Raw genomic sequence first — 18,235 nt, 5'->3', positions numbered from 1 at the left:
TTCACACTGTGTTTTTGATTTTCTGTTTTTGGATTGAATTCTGTTTTTAATTTGTGTCTCTGTGATGTCTTTATTATTTGTTATATTCCGATTATATGTTATTCCGATTAAATGTCTATTATTGTTATGTCTGTATTCTTTCTTTATGTGCTGCACGGAGAGGACGCTGGCGCTGTTTGTTCGCCGCTTCTCCGTTTGCTATTGTCTGTTACTATTGTAAAGCGACTTTGAGTCTTAGAAAAGCGCTATAAAAATAAAATTTATTATTATTATTATTATATTGAATGGCGGTGCAGGCTCGAAGGGCTGAATGGCCTACTCCTGCACCTATTTTCTATGTTTCTACTTTTCCCAATCGGTGATGTATTATTACCCAGAAAGACAGAAAATGCTGGTCAGGGAGCATCTCTGGAGAAAAGGAATAGGTGACATTTCAGGTAGAAACACTTCTTCAGACACATATTCCTACACATGCGTTATTCCCCAACCCATTTTCCTCTGGATTCCTAGTATGTGGCAAGTTGGGAAGAAGTGTTGTCAAGGTAGATGTGGCTGGCAGTGGATCTGTAGCAGAAGTGCATTAGGTTTGTCTCCTGAATCCATGCAGGACCATACATCAAATGACATGATGTTCATTTCATCAACATCACCATCAATGTCCCCCCTGCCCTCGAAATCCTTATCTCTGACACATCTCTGCTTTTTTCATCTCTCTGTCTCCATCTCAGGAGACAGACTATCCAAACACATCTGCTACACATCCACTGCCACCCACATCTACCTTTTATCTACACTTCTTCCCAACCTGCCTCTTACTAGGAATCCAGAGGTTCCTCCATTTCTGCTGCATCTGCTCATAAGATGGGACTCGACATTCTAAGACATCTGAGATGTCCCCTTTCTTCAGGAAAAGTTGTCCTCTTTCCCCCTCGCCCACCTACCCGGCAGGTGTGGAAGATGCCCTTACCTGTGTCTCCTCCATTTCCTACAATTCAGCCCTCGACCCTTTCCTCCCAGACCAAACGGGGATGGTATTCCCCTGGTCATGTTCATAAGTGATTGGAGCCGAATTAGGCCATTCGACCCATCAAGTCCACTCCGCCATTCAATTTTGGCTGATCTATTTTCCCCTCTTAACCCCATTCTCCAGCCATCACCCCATAAACCCTGACGCCCAACTAATCCCAGTCTGTTCATTTGACCTCACCAGTCTCCGCTCCTGAGTCCAGCACTTTGTGCTCTCCATTCATGTCCCACTCCTTCCCCTCAACTCCTTCCGCCAGCTCTCTCCCGCCAAGGTCCCCACACCAAACGCCGCCTGTCCATTCCCCTCCCCAGATGCTGCCTGGCCTGCTGAGATCCTCCAGAATAGGGTGATTTCACGAAAGGTCACTGGAGCATAGATCCTCACCCACGTGACCGCAAAATCCAACTGGGGTACAAGCGTCACTTCCGGTACATGTTATTGATGCTGAAAACGCGCACTTTCACACCCGTTAAAAACCGCGAAAACGGCCCGTTTTTGAGCTGTAAATAACTGTGCCAGTCGGGGTGACCGCGAGACACAGTTATCTTACTTTACAGTCCAGAAGATAGATAAAAACAAAGGTAAATACAAGAGGGAGCTGAAGGGGCAACAACAGCGGAAGTGCTTGGCGGACATTCGCCGTGGAGATATAAAGATCGAAAATATTGGGAATTATCGCGTTTGTTCGCTGCATTTCATCAAAAGTGGCATTATTGACGTTTTATCTTTATTCATTTGTTATATGAAAAGTTTTAAAAGTGAAAAATCCGTCAGTAAAATTGCAAAATCGCCCATGGTTCTCAGGTGGGTTTTAACATGCAAAATGAAAACGCTTCTGAATCTACATTTACCATTTAAATAATCGTAAACTATCAATGCGTTTTGAAATAAATCTTACTCAGATGCAAATTAAGGAATGGGATAATTGTCAGTTTTCATTTTGCATGTTAAAACCCACCTGAGAACCATGGGCGATTTTGCAATTTTACTGACGGATTTTTCACTTTTAAAACTTTTCATATAACAAATGAATAAAGATAAAACGTCAATAATGCCACTTTTGATGAAATGCAGCGAACAAACGCGATAATTCCCAATATTTTCGATCTTTATATCTCCACGGCGAATGTCCGCCAAGCACTTCCGCTGTTGTTGCCCCTTCAGCTCCCTCTTGTATTTACCTTTGTTTTTATCTATCTTCTGGACTGTAAAGTAAGATAACTGTGTCTCGCGGTCACCCCGACTGGCACAGTTATTTACAGCTCAAAAACGGGCCGTTTTCGCGGTTTTTAACGGGTGTGAAAGTGCGCGTTTTCAGCATCAATAACATGTACCGGAAGTGACGCTTGTACCCCAGTTGGATTTTGCGGTCACGTGGGTGAGGATCTATGCTCCAGTGACCTTTCGTGAAATCACCCTATTCTGGAGGATCTCAGCAGGCCAGGCAGCATCTGGGGAGGGGAATGGACAGGCGGCGTTTGGTGTGGGGACCTTGGCGGGAGAGAGCTGGCGGAAGGAGTTGAGGGGAAGGAGTGGGACATGAATGGAGAGCACAAAGTGCTGGACTCAGGAGCGGAGACTGGTGAGGTCAAATGAACAGACTGGGATTAGTTGGGCGTCAGGGTTTATGGGGTGATGGCTGGAGAATGGGGTTAAGAGGGGAAAATAGATCAGCCAAAATTGAATGGCGGAGTGGACTTGATGGGTCGAATGGCCTAATTCGGCTCCAATCACTTATGAACATGACCAGGGGAATACCATCCCCGTTTGGTCTGGGAGGAAAGGGTCGAGGGCTGAATTGTAGGAAATGGAGGAGACACAGGTAAGGGCATCTTCCACACCTGCCGGGTAGGTGGGCGAGGGGGAAAGAGGACAACTTTTCCTGAAGAAAGGGGACATCTCAGATGTCTTAGAATGTCGAGTCCCATCTTATGAGCAGATGCAGCAGAAATGGAGGAACCTCTGGATTCCTAGTAAGAGGCAGGTTGGGAAGAAGTGTAGATAAAAGGTGGTAGGAGGGTAAACAGTCTGTGGTTGGGGTGAGAGCAGTCCGTGGCGATGCTGAGCGCCCTTCACAGACAACGCTTGCTTTGGACAGACTCAATGGAGGGGAGTGAAGAACCGGTGATGCGTTGGGCAGTTTTCACCACCCTCTGCAGTGCTAGCCGGTCGGAGACAGAGCAGTTGCCATACCATACTGTGATACAGTTGGTAAGGATGCTCTCGATGGTGCAGCGGTAGAAGTTCACCAGGATCTGAAGAGACAGATGGACCTTCTTTAGTCTCCTCAGGAAGAAGAGACGCCGGTGAGCCTTCTTGACCAGAGATGAGGTTTATATCTTTTATCAATTTAATATCTTCTTATATTTTTAACTTAATTCAGCCTTATCAATATGTCTGCATTTAGTTTAATTAAGTTCACTTCAGTTTAATGTATTGGCACATGTTGATTAGCCAGCGGAAAGACAATACATGATTACAATCGAGCCATCCACAGTGATACATGCTGGTCAGCATAGTTTTGCACGTCTCTCAAATCTGATTGAGTTTTATATTCTTGCATTTAAGTATGATTGTGCTTATGGAAGTATGTGAAGATTTTGACTGAAATGATTTAAAATAAAATCATTTCTCTGTATCTATGAAGTATCATTAAACTATTGAGATGCGAGTAATTATTTACAATGTGCATTTTCACATGATTTTTATGTTACATTCATGCTGTCCTGTTATGTTCTGTCATGTTATGTTCTGCTGTATTGTTGGGGAATAAATAGAGTGGTGCAGTGATACAGCTGCTGTTTCACAGCGCCAGAGACTTGAGCTCGATACTAACTGCGTGTGCTGTCTGCGCCGACCAACGATCGCCTCGTATACTAGCATTATCCTACTCACTAGGGACAATTTTCAATTTACAGAAGCTAATTAACCGACACACCGGGTATTTGGAGTGTGGGAGGAAACCGGAGCATCAGGAGAAACCCCACGCGGTCACAGGGAGAAAGTACAAACTCCATACAGACAGCACCCGTAATCAGGATCGAACCCAGATCTCAGCCGTTGCTGCCACATGCTGGTTTATACCGAAAATAGACACAAAGTGCTGGAGTAACTCAACTGGTCAGGCAGATAAAGGAACAGGTGACGATTCGGGTCGTCTGGTAAAGGGTCTCGACCCGAAACGTCACCTATCCCTTTTTCTGTAGAGATGCTGCCTGAGCTGCTGAGTTAATCCAGCACTTTGTGTCTATCTTGTGGGTAACCGTAGTAGGGTATCAAAGTATGACTTGTTCAACGGCAGATATTATAGATATTATGGGAGAAATTAAACAGCAATCTTGTTTCAGAGAAAAATGGTTAACAAAGATGTCACATGGTTAACCACAAACCTTGACCCAGCGCACACATCTTAATTCTCCCTTCATTTAATTTAGACTTTAGACGTTAGAGATATAGTACGAAAACAGGTCCGTTGTCGGCAATATTGAAATGGTCTTTGGCCCAAGGCCATTTAATCCACCCTATTTCTACTAGTCTGAAGAATTAATCTACTCAGTCTGAAGAAGGGTCTCGACCCGAAACGTCACCCCTTCCCCCTTTCCGAAGATGTTGCCCGTCCCGCTGAGTTACTCCAGCATTTTGTGTCTATCTTCGGTGTAAACCAGCATCTGGATTTCCTTCCCATTCACTTCCACCAGAAAGTGTTGCTGTTTAGCACGGACGGTGTTTCCAGAACCTGTTGCATTATTAGTGCAATGGGATAAATGATCAGTATTTTGGAACAATCCTGCTCAACAACTTCAGGTCCACCCACAAGGTTGAAACCCTCCAGGCATCCGGAACTAAGGCGCAGTCAGCGCCGCGTCTGTAACTAACATGCGGGATTACGATGAAATTACAGCCTTCCTGGGGGAATGGGGACCGGCTCAGAAACTCATCTTCCTGCTCTTGACTCTCAGCGTTATTCCCAATGGTTTCGCCCCATTAACCATCATCTTTGTCGGGGATACCCCAGAGCATCGCTGCTCGATTCCCGGGAATCTCAACCTCAGCCAAGCCTGGATGAACAGAACCATTCCACGGGTGCCAGGAACCCAAGTCCAGTACAGCCAATGCAGTCGCTACCGCTTGGATGTGATCAGGAACCTCTCGGAGGTGTTTCCAGACCCAGATCTCCTCAACGTGTCCGGGATCGAAGAGGAGCCGTGTTTGGATGGATGGGATTACAGTCAGGACCAGTACACCTCCACCATCGTCTCCGAGGTTTGATTCAGATTTACGACCTGAAACGTCCCCTGTCCGTGTTCTCCCGAGGAAGCTGCCTGGCCCCGAGTTACTCCAGCACTTTGTGTGCGCTTTGTTTACAGGGTTACTCCTGCACTTGCTATAGGGTGATTTCACGAAAGGTCACTGGATCGTAGATCCTCACCCACGTGACCGCAAAATCCAACTGGGGTACATGCGTCACTTCCGGTACATGTTAGTGAGGCTGAAAACGCGCACTTTCACACCCGTTAAAAACCGCGAAAACGGCCCGTTTTTGAGCTGTAAATAACTGTGCCAGTCGGGGTGACCGTGAGACACAGTTATCTAACTTTACAGTCCAGAAGATAGATAAAAACGAAGGTAAATACAAGAGGGAGCTGAAGGGGCAACAACAGCGGAAGTGCTTGGCGGACATTCGCCGTGGAGATATAAAGATCGAAAATATCGGGAATTATCGCGTTTGCTCGCTGCATTTCATCAAAAGTAAAAAGGCATTATTGACGTTTTATCTTTATTCATTTGTTATATGAAAAGTTTTAAAAGTGAAAAATCCGTCAGTAAAATTGCAAAATCGCTCATTTTAACATGCAAAATGAAAACGCTTCTGAATCTACATTTACCATTTAAATAATCGTAAACTATCAATGCGTTTTGAAATAAATCTTACTCAGATGCAAACTAAGGAATGGGATAATTGTCAGTTTTCATTTTGCATGTTAAAACCCACCTGAGAACCATGGGCGATTTTGCAATTTTACTGACGGATTTTTCACTTTTAAAACTTTTCATATAACAAATGAATAAAGATAAAACGTCAATAATGCCACTTTTGATGAAATGCAGCGAACAAACGCGATAATTCCCAATATTTTCGATCTTTATATCTCCACGGCGAATGTCCGCCAAGCACTTCCGCTGTTGTTGCCCCTTCAGCTCCCTCTTGTATTTACCTTTGTTTTTATCTATCTTCTGGACTGTAAAGTAAGATAACTGTGTCTCGCGGTCACCCCGACTGGCACAGTTATTTACAGCTCAAAAACGGGCCGTTTTCGCGGTTTTTAACGGGTGTGAAAGTGCGCGTTTTCAGCATCAATAACATGTACCGGAAGTGACGCTTGTACCCCAGTTGGATTTTGCGGTCACGTGGGTGAGGATCTATGCTCCAGTGACCTTTCGTGAAATCACCCTATTCTGGAGGATCTCAGCAGGCCAGGCAGCATCTGGGGAGGGGAATGGACAGGCGGCGTTTGGTGTGGGGACCTTGGCGGGAGAGAGCTGGCGGAAGGAGTTGAGGGGAAGGAGTGGGACATGAATGGAGAGCACAAAGTGCTGGACTCAGGAGCGGAGACTGGTGAGGTCAAATGAACAGACTGGGATTAGTTGGGCGTCAGGGTTTATGGGGTGATGGCTGGAGAATGGGGTTAAGAGGGGAAAATAGATCAGCCAAAATTGAATGGCGGAGTGGACTTGATGGGTCGAATGGCCTAATTCGGCTCCAATCACTTATGAACATGACCAGGGGAATACCATCCCCGTTTGGTCTGGGAGGAAAGGGTCGAGGGCTGAATTGTAGGAAATGGAGGAGACACAGGTAAGGGCATCTTCCACACCTGCCGGGTAGGTGGGCGAGGGGGAAAGAGGACAACTTTTCCTGAAGAAAGGGGACATCTCAGATGTCTTAGAATGTCGAGTCCCATCTTATGAGCAGATGCAGCAGAAATGGAGGAACCTCTGGATTCCTAGTAAGAGGCAGGTTGGGAAGAAGTGTAGATAAAAGGTAGATGTGGGTGGCAGTGGATGTGTAGCAGATGTGTTTGGATAGTCTGTCTCCTGAGATGGAGACAGAGAGATGAAAAAAGCAGAGATGTGTCAGAGATAAGGATTTCGAGGGCAGGGGGGACATTGATGGTGATGTTGATGAAATGAACATCATGTCATTTGATGTATGGTCCTGCATGGATTCAGGAGACAAACCTAATGCACTTCTGCTACAGATCCACTGCCAGCCACATCTACCTTGACAACACTTCTTCCCAACTTGCCACATACTAGGAATCCAGAGGAAAATGGGTTGGGGAATAACGCATGTGTAGGAATATGTGTCTGAAGAAGTGTTTCTACCTGAAATGTCACCTATTCCTTTTCTCCAGAGATGCTCCCTGACCAGCATTTTCTGTCTTTCTGGGTAATAATACATCACCGATTGGGAAAAGTAGAAACATAGAAAATAGGTGCAGGAGTAGGCCATTCAGCCCTTCGAGCCTGCACCGCCATTCAATATGATCATGGCCGATCATCCAACTCAGTATCCTGTACCTGCCTTTTCTCCATACCCCTGATCCCTTTAGCCACAAGGGCCAGAATCGGTACCTTGTTCAGCCACAATCCAGAATCAGTACCATGTTCCTGCTTTCTCCCAAGAGCTATATCTGACTCTCTTGAAAACATCCAGTGAATTGACCTCTACTGCCTTCTGTGGCAGAGAATTCCACAGATTCACAACTCTCTGGGTGAAAACGTTTTTCCTCATCTCAGTTATAAATGGCCTACCCCTTATTCATAAACTGTGACCCTTGGTTCTGGACTCCCTCGATATTGGGTACATTTTTCCTGCATCTACCCAATCCCTTAATAATTGTATATGTTTCTATAAGAATCCTCTCATCCTTCTATTTCCAGTGCATACAAGCCCAGTCACTCTATTTTTTCAACATTGCACTCCCTTAATAGCAATAATGGCCTTCGTAAAATTAGGAGAACAAAACTGCACACAATAGTCCAGGTGTGGTCTCACTGGGGCCCTGGAGAAATGCAATCGGACCTCCTGAGTGGGAAATGAATGGGAAGCACAAAGTGCTGGACTCAGGAGCGGAGACTGGTGAGGTCAAATGCACAGACTGGGATTAGTTCGGGTGTCAGTGGTTACAGAGAGAAGGCGGGAGAATTGGGTTAAGTGGGGAAAATAGATCAGCCATTATTGAATGGCAGAGTGGACTTGATGGGCCAAATAGCCTAATTCTGCTCCAGTCACTTATGAACATGACCAGGGGAATACCATCCCCGTTTGGTCTTGGGGGGGGGGGGGGGGGGGGGGGGGAGAAATGGAGGAAACACGGGTAAGGGCATCTTCCACACCTGCCGGGTAGGTGGGCGAGGGGGAAAGGGGACAACTTTTCCTGAAGAAAGGGGACATCTCAGATGTCTTGGAATGTCAAGTCCCAACTCATAAGCAGATGCAGCAGAGATGGAGGAACCTCAGGATTCCTAGTAAGAGGCAGGTTGTGAAGAAGTGTAGATAAAAGGTGGATGTGGGTGGCAGTGGATGTGTAGCAGAAGTGGTTTGGATAGTCTGTCACCTGAGATGGAGACAGAGAGATGAAAAAATGAGAGAGGTGTCAGAGATAAGGAATTCGAGGGCAGTGGGGGCATTGATGGTGATGTTGATGAAATGTACATCATGTTATTTGATGCATGGTCCTGCATGGATTCAGGAGACAAACCTAATGCACTTCTGCTACAGATCCACTGCCAGCCACATCTACCTTGACAACACTTCTTCCCAACCTGCCTCTAACTAGGAATCCAGAGGGAAATGGGTTGGGGAATAATGCATGTGTAGGAATATGTGTCTGAAGTAGTGTTTCTACCTGAAATATCCTTTTCTCCAGAGATGCTCCCTGACCCGTTGAGTTACTCCAGCATTTTCTGTCTTTCTGGGCAATAATACAAATCCATCACCATCCGGCAACAGGTGTTCTGCTCCCCCAACCCCCCTAATCTGAAAAACATCCCCTCTCCCGCCCCCCCCCCCCCCGGAAGTGCCCCCAAAACATGGCGTCTAGGCCGGGTGAGGCGGCCAATCTCGGCCTCATCGAGACTTCCGCGGCCAATCGGCGGGTAGAATTTGTCATCTGTGGACGGGGCTCTGGAACCGCTGTCCGGCCGGAGCTGGCAGATCCATTCCCAATCGCCGACTTCAACAGCTGGCCGGTTCCTCAATCCCCCCCCACAAGGCCGTGACCCCCGTTGATACAGAAATCTGACAATACGGCAAGGCTGTGCAACCAAGGGTGCCGGAAAATAGGAGGTGGACCTTTACCTGGGTACGATTGGAACAATGAGCATTCATCATAGCCAAGGAAAAGACAGACAGAGCCGGGGCCGATGTGAAAATCCGTGGTTTCACCTTTGATTTAAAGAAAGCTAGACGAATCAACAGAAATGTTGTTGAGGATGAGGATAGACACGACCAGGTGGGGGAGTGTGTTTAGTTCTGGGGAACTGGTGGCCACCGATCTCGGAAACATAGAAACATAGAAAATAGGTGCAGGAGTAGGCCATTCGGCCCTTCGAGCCCACACCACCATTCAATATGATCATGGCTGATCATCCAGAATCAGCACCCTGTTCCTGCTTTCCCTCCATATGCCTTGATTTTGTTAGCCTAAGAGCTATATCTAACTCTCTCTTGAAAACATCCAGTGAATTGGCCTCCACTGCCTTCTGTGGCAGAGAATTCCACAGATTCACAACTCTCTGGGTGAAAACATTTACCCTCATCTCAGTCCTAAATGGCCAACCCCTTATTCTTAAACTGTGGCCCCCTGGTTCTGGACTCCATATCGGGTACATTTTTCCTGCATCTAGCCTGTCCAATCCCTTAAGAATTTTATAAGGTTCTATAAGATAACCTCTCATCCTTCTAAATTCTAGTGCATACAAGCCCAGTCGCTCCATTTTTTCAACATTGCACTCCCTCAATAGCAATAATGCCCTTCATAAAATTAGGCGAACAAAACTGCACACAATACTCCAGGTGTGGTCTCACCAGGGCCCTGTACAACTGCAGTCGGGCCTCCTTGATCCTATACTCAAATCCTCTCGCTCTGAAGGCCAACATGCCATTAACTTTCTTCACTGCCTGCTGTACCGGCATGCTTACTTTCAGTGTTCAAAAAGGAACTGCAGATGCTGGAAAATCGAATGTACACAAAAATGCTGGAGAAACTCAGCGGGTGCAGCACCATCTATGGAGTGAAGGAAATAGGCAACGTTTCGGGCCAAAACCCTTCTTCAGTCTGATGCTGCTGCACCCGCTGAGTTTCTCCAGCATTTTTGTGTACCTGCTTACTTTCAGTGACTGATGGACAAGCACACCCAGGTCTCGTTGCACCTACCCTTTTCCTAATCTGACACCATCCCCCTCCCCTCACCTCACTCACCATCAACAACTCCGCAGTCACATCTGTTGAGTCTTTTAAGTTCCTGGGAACCATCATCTCCAAGAACCTTAAATGGGGGGCCACAGGCAATGATGGTCCAATTCTACACGGCCATCATAGAGTCTGTCCTCACCTTCTCCATCATGGTCTGGTTTGGCTCAGCCACCAAGCACGACACCCGGAGGCTGCAGCGAATTGTCCGATCAGTTGAGAAGGTTATTTGCTGCAACCATCCTTCCATTGACGAACTGTACACTGCAAAGGCCAAGAAGTGAGCGGGTAAGATCATCTCTGACCCCTATCACCCTGGTCACAAACTCTGTGAATCACTTCCCTCTGGAAGGTGTCTCTGAGCTGTCAAAGCTGCCACAGCCAGATATAAAAACAGCTTTTTTCCACGAGTAGTAGCTCTACTCAATAACCAAAAATCTGTAGCCTCCTTTTGCTCTGGTATTTTATTTAATTCACATGTTTAATCGATAATGTTTTATTATTAATGTTTTATGTATCATTCCTAACTGTCACTGTATGTCATGCTGTCACTTGCGGGCAGAGCACCAAGGCAAATTCCTTGTATGTAAATACTTGGCCAATAAACTTATTAATTCATTTATAATCTGCCTTCCAGTTCTTGCCACCAAAGTGGATAAACTCACATTTATCCACATTATACTGCATCTGCCATGTAATTGCTCACTCACCCAACCTATCCAAGTCACCCTGCAGACTCATAGCATCCTCCTCGCAACTCACACTGCCACCCAGCTTTGTATCACCCGCAAACTTGGAGATGTCACATTTAATTCCTTCGCCTAAATCGTTAATTTATATTGCGAATAACTGGGTTCCCAGCACTATTTTAGCCCTCAGTTGAATTCCAAATTTCTCCCAGTCCTCCGGTTTGCTGCTTCCTCTGGCCAATTTATATGCCTCTTCCTTGGATTTAACACTATCCCTAGTTTCCCTCGGTAGCCACGGTTGAGCCGCCTTCCCTGTTTTATTTTTACGCCAGACAGGCATGAACGATTGTTGTAATTCATCCATGCGGTCTTTAAATCGTTGCCATTGCATACCCACCGTCAACCCTCATTACTATTGCATTAAAATCCTCTTTAACCAGCAATGCCACCCCACCTCCTCTTCCTTTCTGTCTATCCTTCCTGAATATTGAATACCCCAGCATATTGAGCTCCCAGCCTTGGTCCCCCTGGAGCCATGTCCCCGTAATCCCAACTATATCAGATTCATTAACAACTAACTGCACATTAAATTCATCCACCTTATTACATATGCTCCCCACATTAAAGCACAAAGCTTTCAGGTTTGTTTCGACATCCTTTGCCCTTATAGAATGATGATGTAATGTGTGCTTTTTGATTTTTACCATTGATCTCTCTGCCTTCCACTTGTACTTTTCTTCCTTCTACATTTTGATTCTGCCCTCATTTTACAGCTTTCTGACTCCCTGCATTGGTTCCCACCCCCCTGTCATATTAGTTTAAACTCTTCCCAACAGCACTAGCAAACACTCCCCAGAGGACATTAGTTCCGGTCCAACCCAGGTGAAGACCGTCCGGTGTGTACTGGTCCCACCTCTCCCAGAACCAGTTCCAATGCCCCAGGAATATGACCCCTCCCCCTTGCACCATCTCCCAAGCCACGTATTCATCCAAAATATCACGTCATTTTTACTCTGACCAGCATGTGGCACTGGTAGTAATCCAGAGATTATTACCTTTGAGGACCCACTTTTTAATTTACCTCCTAACTCCCTAAATTCACTTTGTCAGACCTCATCCCGTTTTTTATTCTATGTCGTTGGTACCTATGTACACCGCAACAAATGGCTGTTCGCCCTCCCCCTCCAGAATGCCCTGCAGCCGCCTAGAGACATCCTTGACCCTTGCACCAGGTAGGCAACATATCATCCTGGAGTCTCTTTTGCGACCACAGAAACACCTATCAATTTCCCTTACAATGGTATCCCCTATCACTATAGCTCTCCCATTCTTTTTCCTGCCCTCCTGCGCAGCAGAGCCCTCCATGGTGCCATGAACTTGGCTGCTGCTGCCTTCCCGTGATAAGCCATCTCCCCCAACAGTATCCACAAGGGTATATCTGTTTTGGAGGGAGATGCAGTAGCTGCCTTCCCATGGGCAGCCTGGCCGTCACCCATTCCCTCTCTGCCCGAGCAACCCTCATCTGCGGTGTGACCAACGCACTAAACATGCTATCCACGATACCCTCAGCATCGCGGATACACCAAAGTGTATACATGCGCAGCTCCAGCAACGCCATGCGGCTTGCCAGGAGCTGCAGCTGGACACACTTCCCGCACACATAGTCGTCAGGGTGAGTGGAAGCAACCTGATTTGCCACGTCGCACAGGAGCAGCATACCACAAAATAGAGAGCTAAGAAATGGAGAGCCCTGACATCTTCCCGATGGACATGCAAAGAGACAGGCTCTCCATGGTGAAGGCTGTAAAAATAATTGTTTTAAATGTTGCTTGCAACTTTACATAAGAAGAGCATATATTTGGATAATTTGTTTATTTTTTGCATTTCAGTGGGACTTGGTGTGTGATGATACATGGAAAGAGCCATTTACGACATCACTTTACTTCTTCGGAGTATTGATAGGTTCGGCAAGTTCTGGGGTAATATCAGACAGGTGAGCTCTCTCCTTTGTTAAGTTTAGTTTATTGTCACATGTACCGAAGTACAGTGAAAATCATTTGTTGCGTGCTAACCAGTCAGTGGAAAGGCAATACATGATTACAATCAACCCATTTACAGTGTATAGATACATGATAAGGGAATAACATTTTGTGCAAGGTAAAGTCATCATAGTCCAAACAAGGATAGTCTGAGGGTCACCAAAGAGGTAGATAATAGTTCAACACTGCTCTCTGGTTGCGGTTGGATGATTCAGTTGCCTGATAACAGCTGGGATGAAACTGTCCCTGAATCTGGTGGTGTGCGTTTCGCACTTCTATACATTTTGCCTGATGGGAAAGAGGAGAAGAGGGAGTTGCCAGGGTGCAACATCCTTGATTATGCTACTGGCCTTGCTGAGGCAGTGTGTGATGTAGATGGAGTCAATAGACGGAAGGTTGATTTGTGTGAGTCTGGGCTGTGTCCACAATTCGCGGCACAATTTTATTTGCAGACAGAGGCATATTTATCAAAAATCTTCACCATCACTTTTGTACCCCAAGGCGAGACACAAGCTTACAGCATTAAGATGCTTTTGTGTCAAAGAAGCATAGAGTGATACAGCGTGGAAACAGGCCCTTCGGCTCAACGTGCCCACACCGACCAACATGTCCCATCTACATTAGGCCCACGTATCTGCACTTTGGTCATACCCTTCTAAACCTATCCTATCCATGTACCTATCTAAATGTTTCTTAAATGTTGTGATAGTACCTGCCTCAACCACCTCCGGCAGCTTGTTCCATTAACCTGCCACCCTTTGTGGAAAAAAGTTACCCCTCCGGTTCCTGTTAAATCTTTTCACCCCTCACAAACCTATGCCCTCTGGTTCACAATACCCCTATTCTGGGCTAGGGACTCAGTGCCCTTTCACGATATATTCCTCTCCACATGTTACCAGCAGAAAGTTAGATTTCACCTCTTTAATAATTATCCTGTGCATCACTTCAAAGAATAAGAGCAAGATGCAAATGATATAATATGAATATCTCTAATATTCAGCCCATCTGCCAAGTAGAGTAGAAGTGGATAGAAATCAACCATCCATTTAGACCGTGGCTGCAGATTGAGCAATTACTTGACTATTATTGGACTCCAAAAATTATTTTTTAGGACTGTTTACACCAACCGCGGCACGGTGGCACAGCGGTAGAGTTGCTGCTTTACCACGCCAGAGACCCAGGTTCGATCCTGACTACAGGTGCTGACTGAATATAGTTTTTACATCCTCCCTGTGACCGTGTGAGTTGTCCCCGGGTGCTCCAGTTTCCGCCCTGTCCAAAGACCTACAGGTTTGTAGGTTAATTGGCTTCAGTAAGATTGTAAATTGTCCCTGGTGAGTAGGATAGTACTAGTGTACGGGGTGATCGCTGAACAGCGCAGACGCGTTGGGCTGAAAGGCCTGTTTCCACGCTGTATTTCTAAAGTCTAAACCAGAAATGTGGTCAGTGGACAGTAGTGTTGTATAAACCTACATGTCTTTGGGAATAGATGCATCTTCAAGCCTGAACACATTTGCTCACATTCAGATAACAACAGGATAGTTTTAACCTCTTACCAAGTAATAAACCGGCCATTAACTCATTAAGTAAAAATTATCGCGTTTTTTAGGAAGATAAATTGTCCTCATTAGAATTCTCTTTAACAAGTGTTCAACTCAGCCACTCGGTAGCCTGGTCCCTGATGCAGCAGCTTTATAGATGGTGTTGAGCTTCAATGCTTCGATGAGGAAGTAGTTGTGAACCTCACAACCTACACACCCAGTCCACAGAAGAGCCTATGATTCCCCCATTGGCTTCATTAGGCATCCTGGAAATAAATTCCTCCTCATTTCCTTCCTAAAGGAACATCCTTTAATTCTGAGGTTATGACTTCTGGTCCTCGACTTCCACTAGTGGAAATATCCTTTCCACATCCACTCTATCCACGCCTTTCACTATTCGGTAAGATTCAATGAGGTCCACCCCCCATCCTTCTAAACTCCAGCAAGTACAGGCCCAGTGCTGTCAAATGCTCACCGTATGTTAACCCACTCATTTCTGGGATCATTCTCGTAAACCTCTTCTGGACCTTCTCCAAAACCAGCACATCCTTTCACAGATTATGGGGCCCAAAATTGCTCACGATACTACAAATACGGCCTGACCAGCATCTTATAGAGCCTCAGCCTTACAGGTCGGCGTGGAATCGATGAACCAGTGGGCTTGTTTTCTTGCTGTATCTCTAAGCTAAACTAAACTAAACTAAACTAAATGTGTGATTTAGATTGTGTTTAATATCATGCATATGTTTACATGTATGTTTTTGTCAGTAAGTGTGCAGTGCTGTATATAATTTAAAGGTTTATTCTGTTTTCCAGGTATGGGAGGAAGATTGTTTTGTTTGGGGCAATGGCGCTAGAGGTTTTATTCAGTTGTATTATCACATTGTCACCCAGCTGGGAAATCTTCTGCCTGATTAATTTCTTCAGAGGCATCGGTGTGATTTCAAACTTCATGACTGCCTTTGTGCTTGGTAAGTTTCATTCATGCCATTTCTTAGCCCTGTTCCACATTTATTTATTCTGTTGCGATTGGTATAAAGCTTAATCCCAGTAACTGGAGAAAGTCATCCTTCTAAAATCTAGCAAGTACATGCTCAGTGCTGCCAAACGCTCATCATATGTTAACCCAATGGTCCTAGGATCATTCTCGTAAACCTCCTCTGGACCCTCTCCAATTCCAGCACATCCTTCCTCAAATATGGGGCCCAAAACAGCTTACAATACTCCAAATGCGGCCTGATCAGTGCCTCAGCATTAGTTTAGTTTAGAGATACAGTGGAAATAGGCCCTTCAGCCCATTGGGTCCACACTGACCAGCGATCCCCACACATTAATGCTATCATACATACACTAAAGACAATTTACACTTATACGAAGCAAATTAACTTACAAACCTGTATGTCTTTAGAGTGTGGGAGGAAACCGAACATCGCAGAGAAAGCCCACGCAGGTCAAGGGGAGAACGTACAAACACCATACAGACAACTCCCGTAGTCAGTATCGAACCCGGGTCTCTGGAACTGTAAGGCAGTATTTCTACCGCTACGCCACCGGCCCACCCACAAATGTTATTATATGCTTTTTATTTTACCTTGGTGCTGTTTGATAAGTGGCCTCATTGAGGTGAAATACTTGAAGCTTTACATGGCTTGGTTTATGGTTAAGCAGGTAATTTAATGTTGGCAATTTTTAGTTGACTATAAACGTTCCAGAGTGACAGTGAATGAAAATGAACTCACGAATCACTGAACCCTGTTATACATTTCTTGCAGGATCTGAACTTCTACAGAAATCCATTCGGGTTACATACTCTACACTTGGACTTGGCTTTTTTTATGCCGTGGGTTACATGTTGCTGCCTTTTGTTGCCTATTTCGTGAGAGGGTGGAGAATGTTGATATTGACTCTGAGCCTGATCAGTTTGCTGTACATTCCTTTGTGGTGGTATGTAGACCCTTCAACCTTCAACCCATTCAATCAGTAGGTAATGACCTTACAATGCTGGTGTCACTGGATTCATTCTGACCAAGATTACCAAAATATGTCCACCATTTGCCCATCGAAAAACTCCCTCACCTGTATCTCAGTCTGATGAACGGTCTCGAACCGAAACGTCACCCATTCCTTCTCTCCAGAGATTTTGCCCGTCCCGCTAAGTTACTCCAGCATTTAGTGTCTATCTTCGGTGTAAACCAGTAAACAGTTCCTTTGTACACATTTTAACCTACAGTATAACCAGCCACGCTTTGTGTTACCATCAATGGGTATTTTTAAAGCAGAGATTGACAAATTCTTCATGAGTAAGAGTGTCAAATGATACAAGAGAAGGCAGGTGAATGGGCTAGGGAGGGAGGGAGGGATAGATCAGCCCCAAGTGAATGGAGTAGACTCAATGGTCCAAATGGCTTAATTCCGCTCTTTTGACTTTTGCACGCAACTTCTCTCCCTCCCTCTCTCCAACCAGTCTGAAGTAGAGTCCCAACTTGAAACGTCATCTGTCCCTGTTCTCCAGAGATGCTACCTGACCTATTTAGTTTAGTTTAGTTTAGTTAGAGAAGGAGAAATTGAGAGGCGGGGATAACATCTTTGCAAGGGGCAGGATGGGAAGAAGTCCAGATAAGTCCAAATATTTTTAATCCAGCTAACTGTGGAAGCCGGTAGGTTTGCAGTAGATGTCAGTTGATAGTCCGTCCACTGTGATGGAGGGAGATAAATCAAGAAAAGGGAGGGAGGTGTCAGAGATGGTGCTTTGGTGCAGCGAGGCGACAACTATAGCTATTCTCCAGTCCTCTGGGACCACACCTGTGGCTAGAGAAAATGCAAAATAATCTTCACCAATCTCCTCTCCTGCCTCTCTCAATTACCTGGGATAGATGCCATCAGGGCTGTATGGTGGCGCAGTGGTAGAGTTGCTGTCTTACAGCGCTAGACACCCTGGCTTTGGGTGCTGTTGGTATGGAGTTTGTACATTCTATTTGGCTTGGTAAAAATTGTAAATTGTCCCTGGTGTGTGTTGGATGGTGTTAGTGTGCGGGTATCTCTGGTCGGCATGGACTCGATGGACCATAGGGTCTGTTTCCACGTTAAAACTAAACGAAAAGTAAAGGTCCTTAGGATTTATTCACTTTAATGCTCTTTAAGAGCGCCAACAACTCCTCCTCCATAATCTCAAAATGTCCTTGCATATTATTATTCTCCACACTGATCTCACTGTCCTCCATGTCCTTCTCCTTGGTGAAAACAGAGGAAAGAGCTTGTTCAGTACCGTACCTACATCCCCTGACCCCAAGCACAAATTCCCCACTTTATCCATAAGCTGCCCTACCTGCTCCCCAGTTACCCACTTGTTTTTAATGTAGGTATAAAAAGCCTTGGGAGTTTCTTTAATCTCTTTCTTTTCTTCCCGTCAGTGCCTCAGAGAGAGTATCTAAGTCATAGATATTTGCCAATGTTGTTCACC

General features: G+C 45.5%; 1 protein-coding gene across 1 annotated transcript in view; it reads left to right on the top strand.

Moving 5' to 3' along the window:
- Positions 1 to 4,856: 4,856 nt before the first annotated feature.
- The window catches only part of LOC116978248 (solute carrier family 22 member 4-like), a 34,403-nt gene continuing 21,024 nt past the window's right edge, over positions 4,857 to 18,235 (top strand). Inside the window, exons 1-4 of the mRNA XM_033029248.1 lie at positions 4,857 to 5,290; positions 13,085 to 13,188; positions 15,592 to 15,746; positions 16,548 to 16,719. Of these exons, the coding sequence (XP_032885139.1) occupies positions 4,904 to 5,290; positions 13,085 to 13,188; positions 15,592 to 15,746; positions 16,548 to 16,719 (818 nt within the window). The 5' untranslated portion in view covers positions 4,857 to 4,903. The remainder of the gene's footprint in view (positions 5,291 to 13,084; positions 13,189 to 15,591; positions 15,747 to 16,547; positions 16,720 to 18,235) is intronic.

This window comes from Amblyraja radiata, chromosome 11 (assembly GCF_010909765.2).
Source record: "Amblyraja radiata isolate CabotCenter1 chromosome 11, sAmbRad1.1.pri, whole genome shotgun sequence".
Lineage (NCBI taxonomy): Eukaryota > Metazoa > Chordata > Chondrichthyes > Rajiformes > Rajidae > Amblyraja > Amblyraja radiata.
The sequence above is the reverse complement of the archived record's forward strand: the minus strand, read 5'-3'. Positions and strand labels throughout refer to the sequence as shown.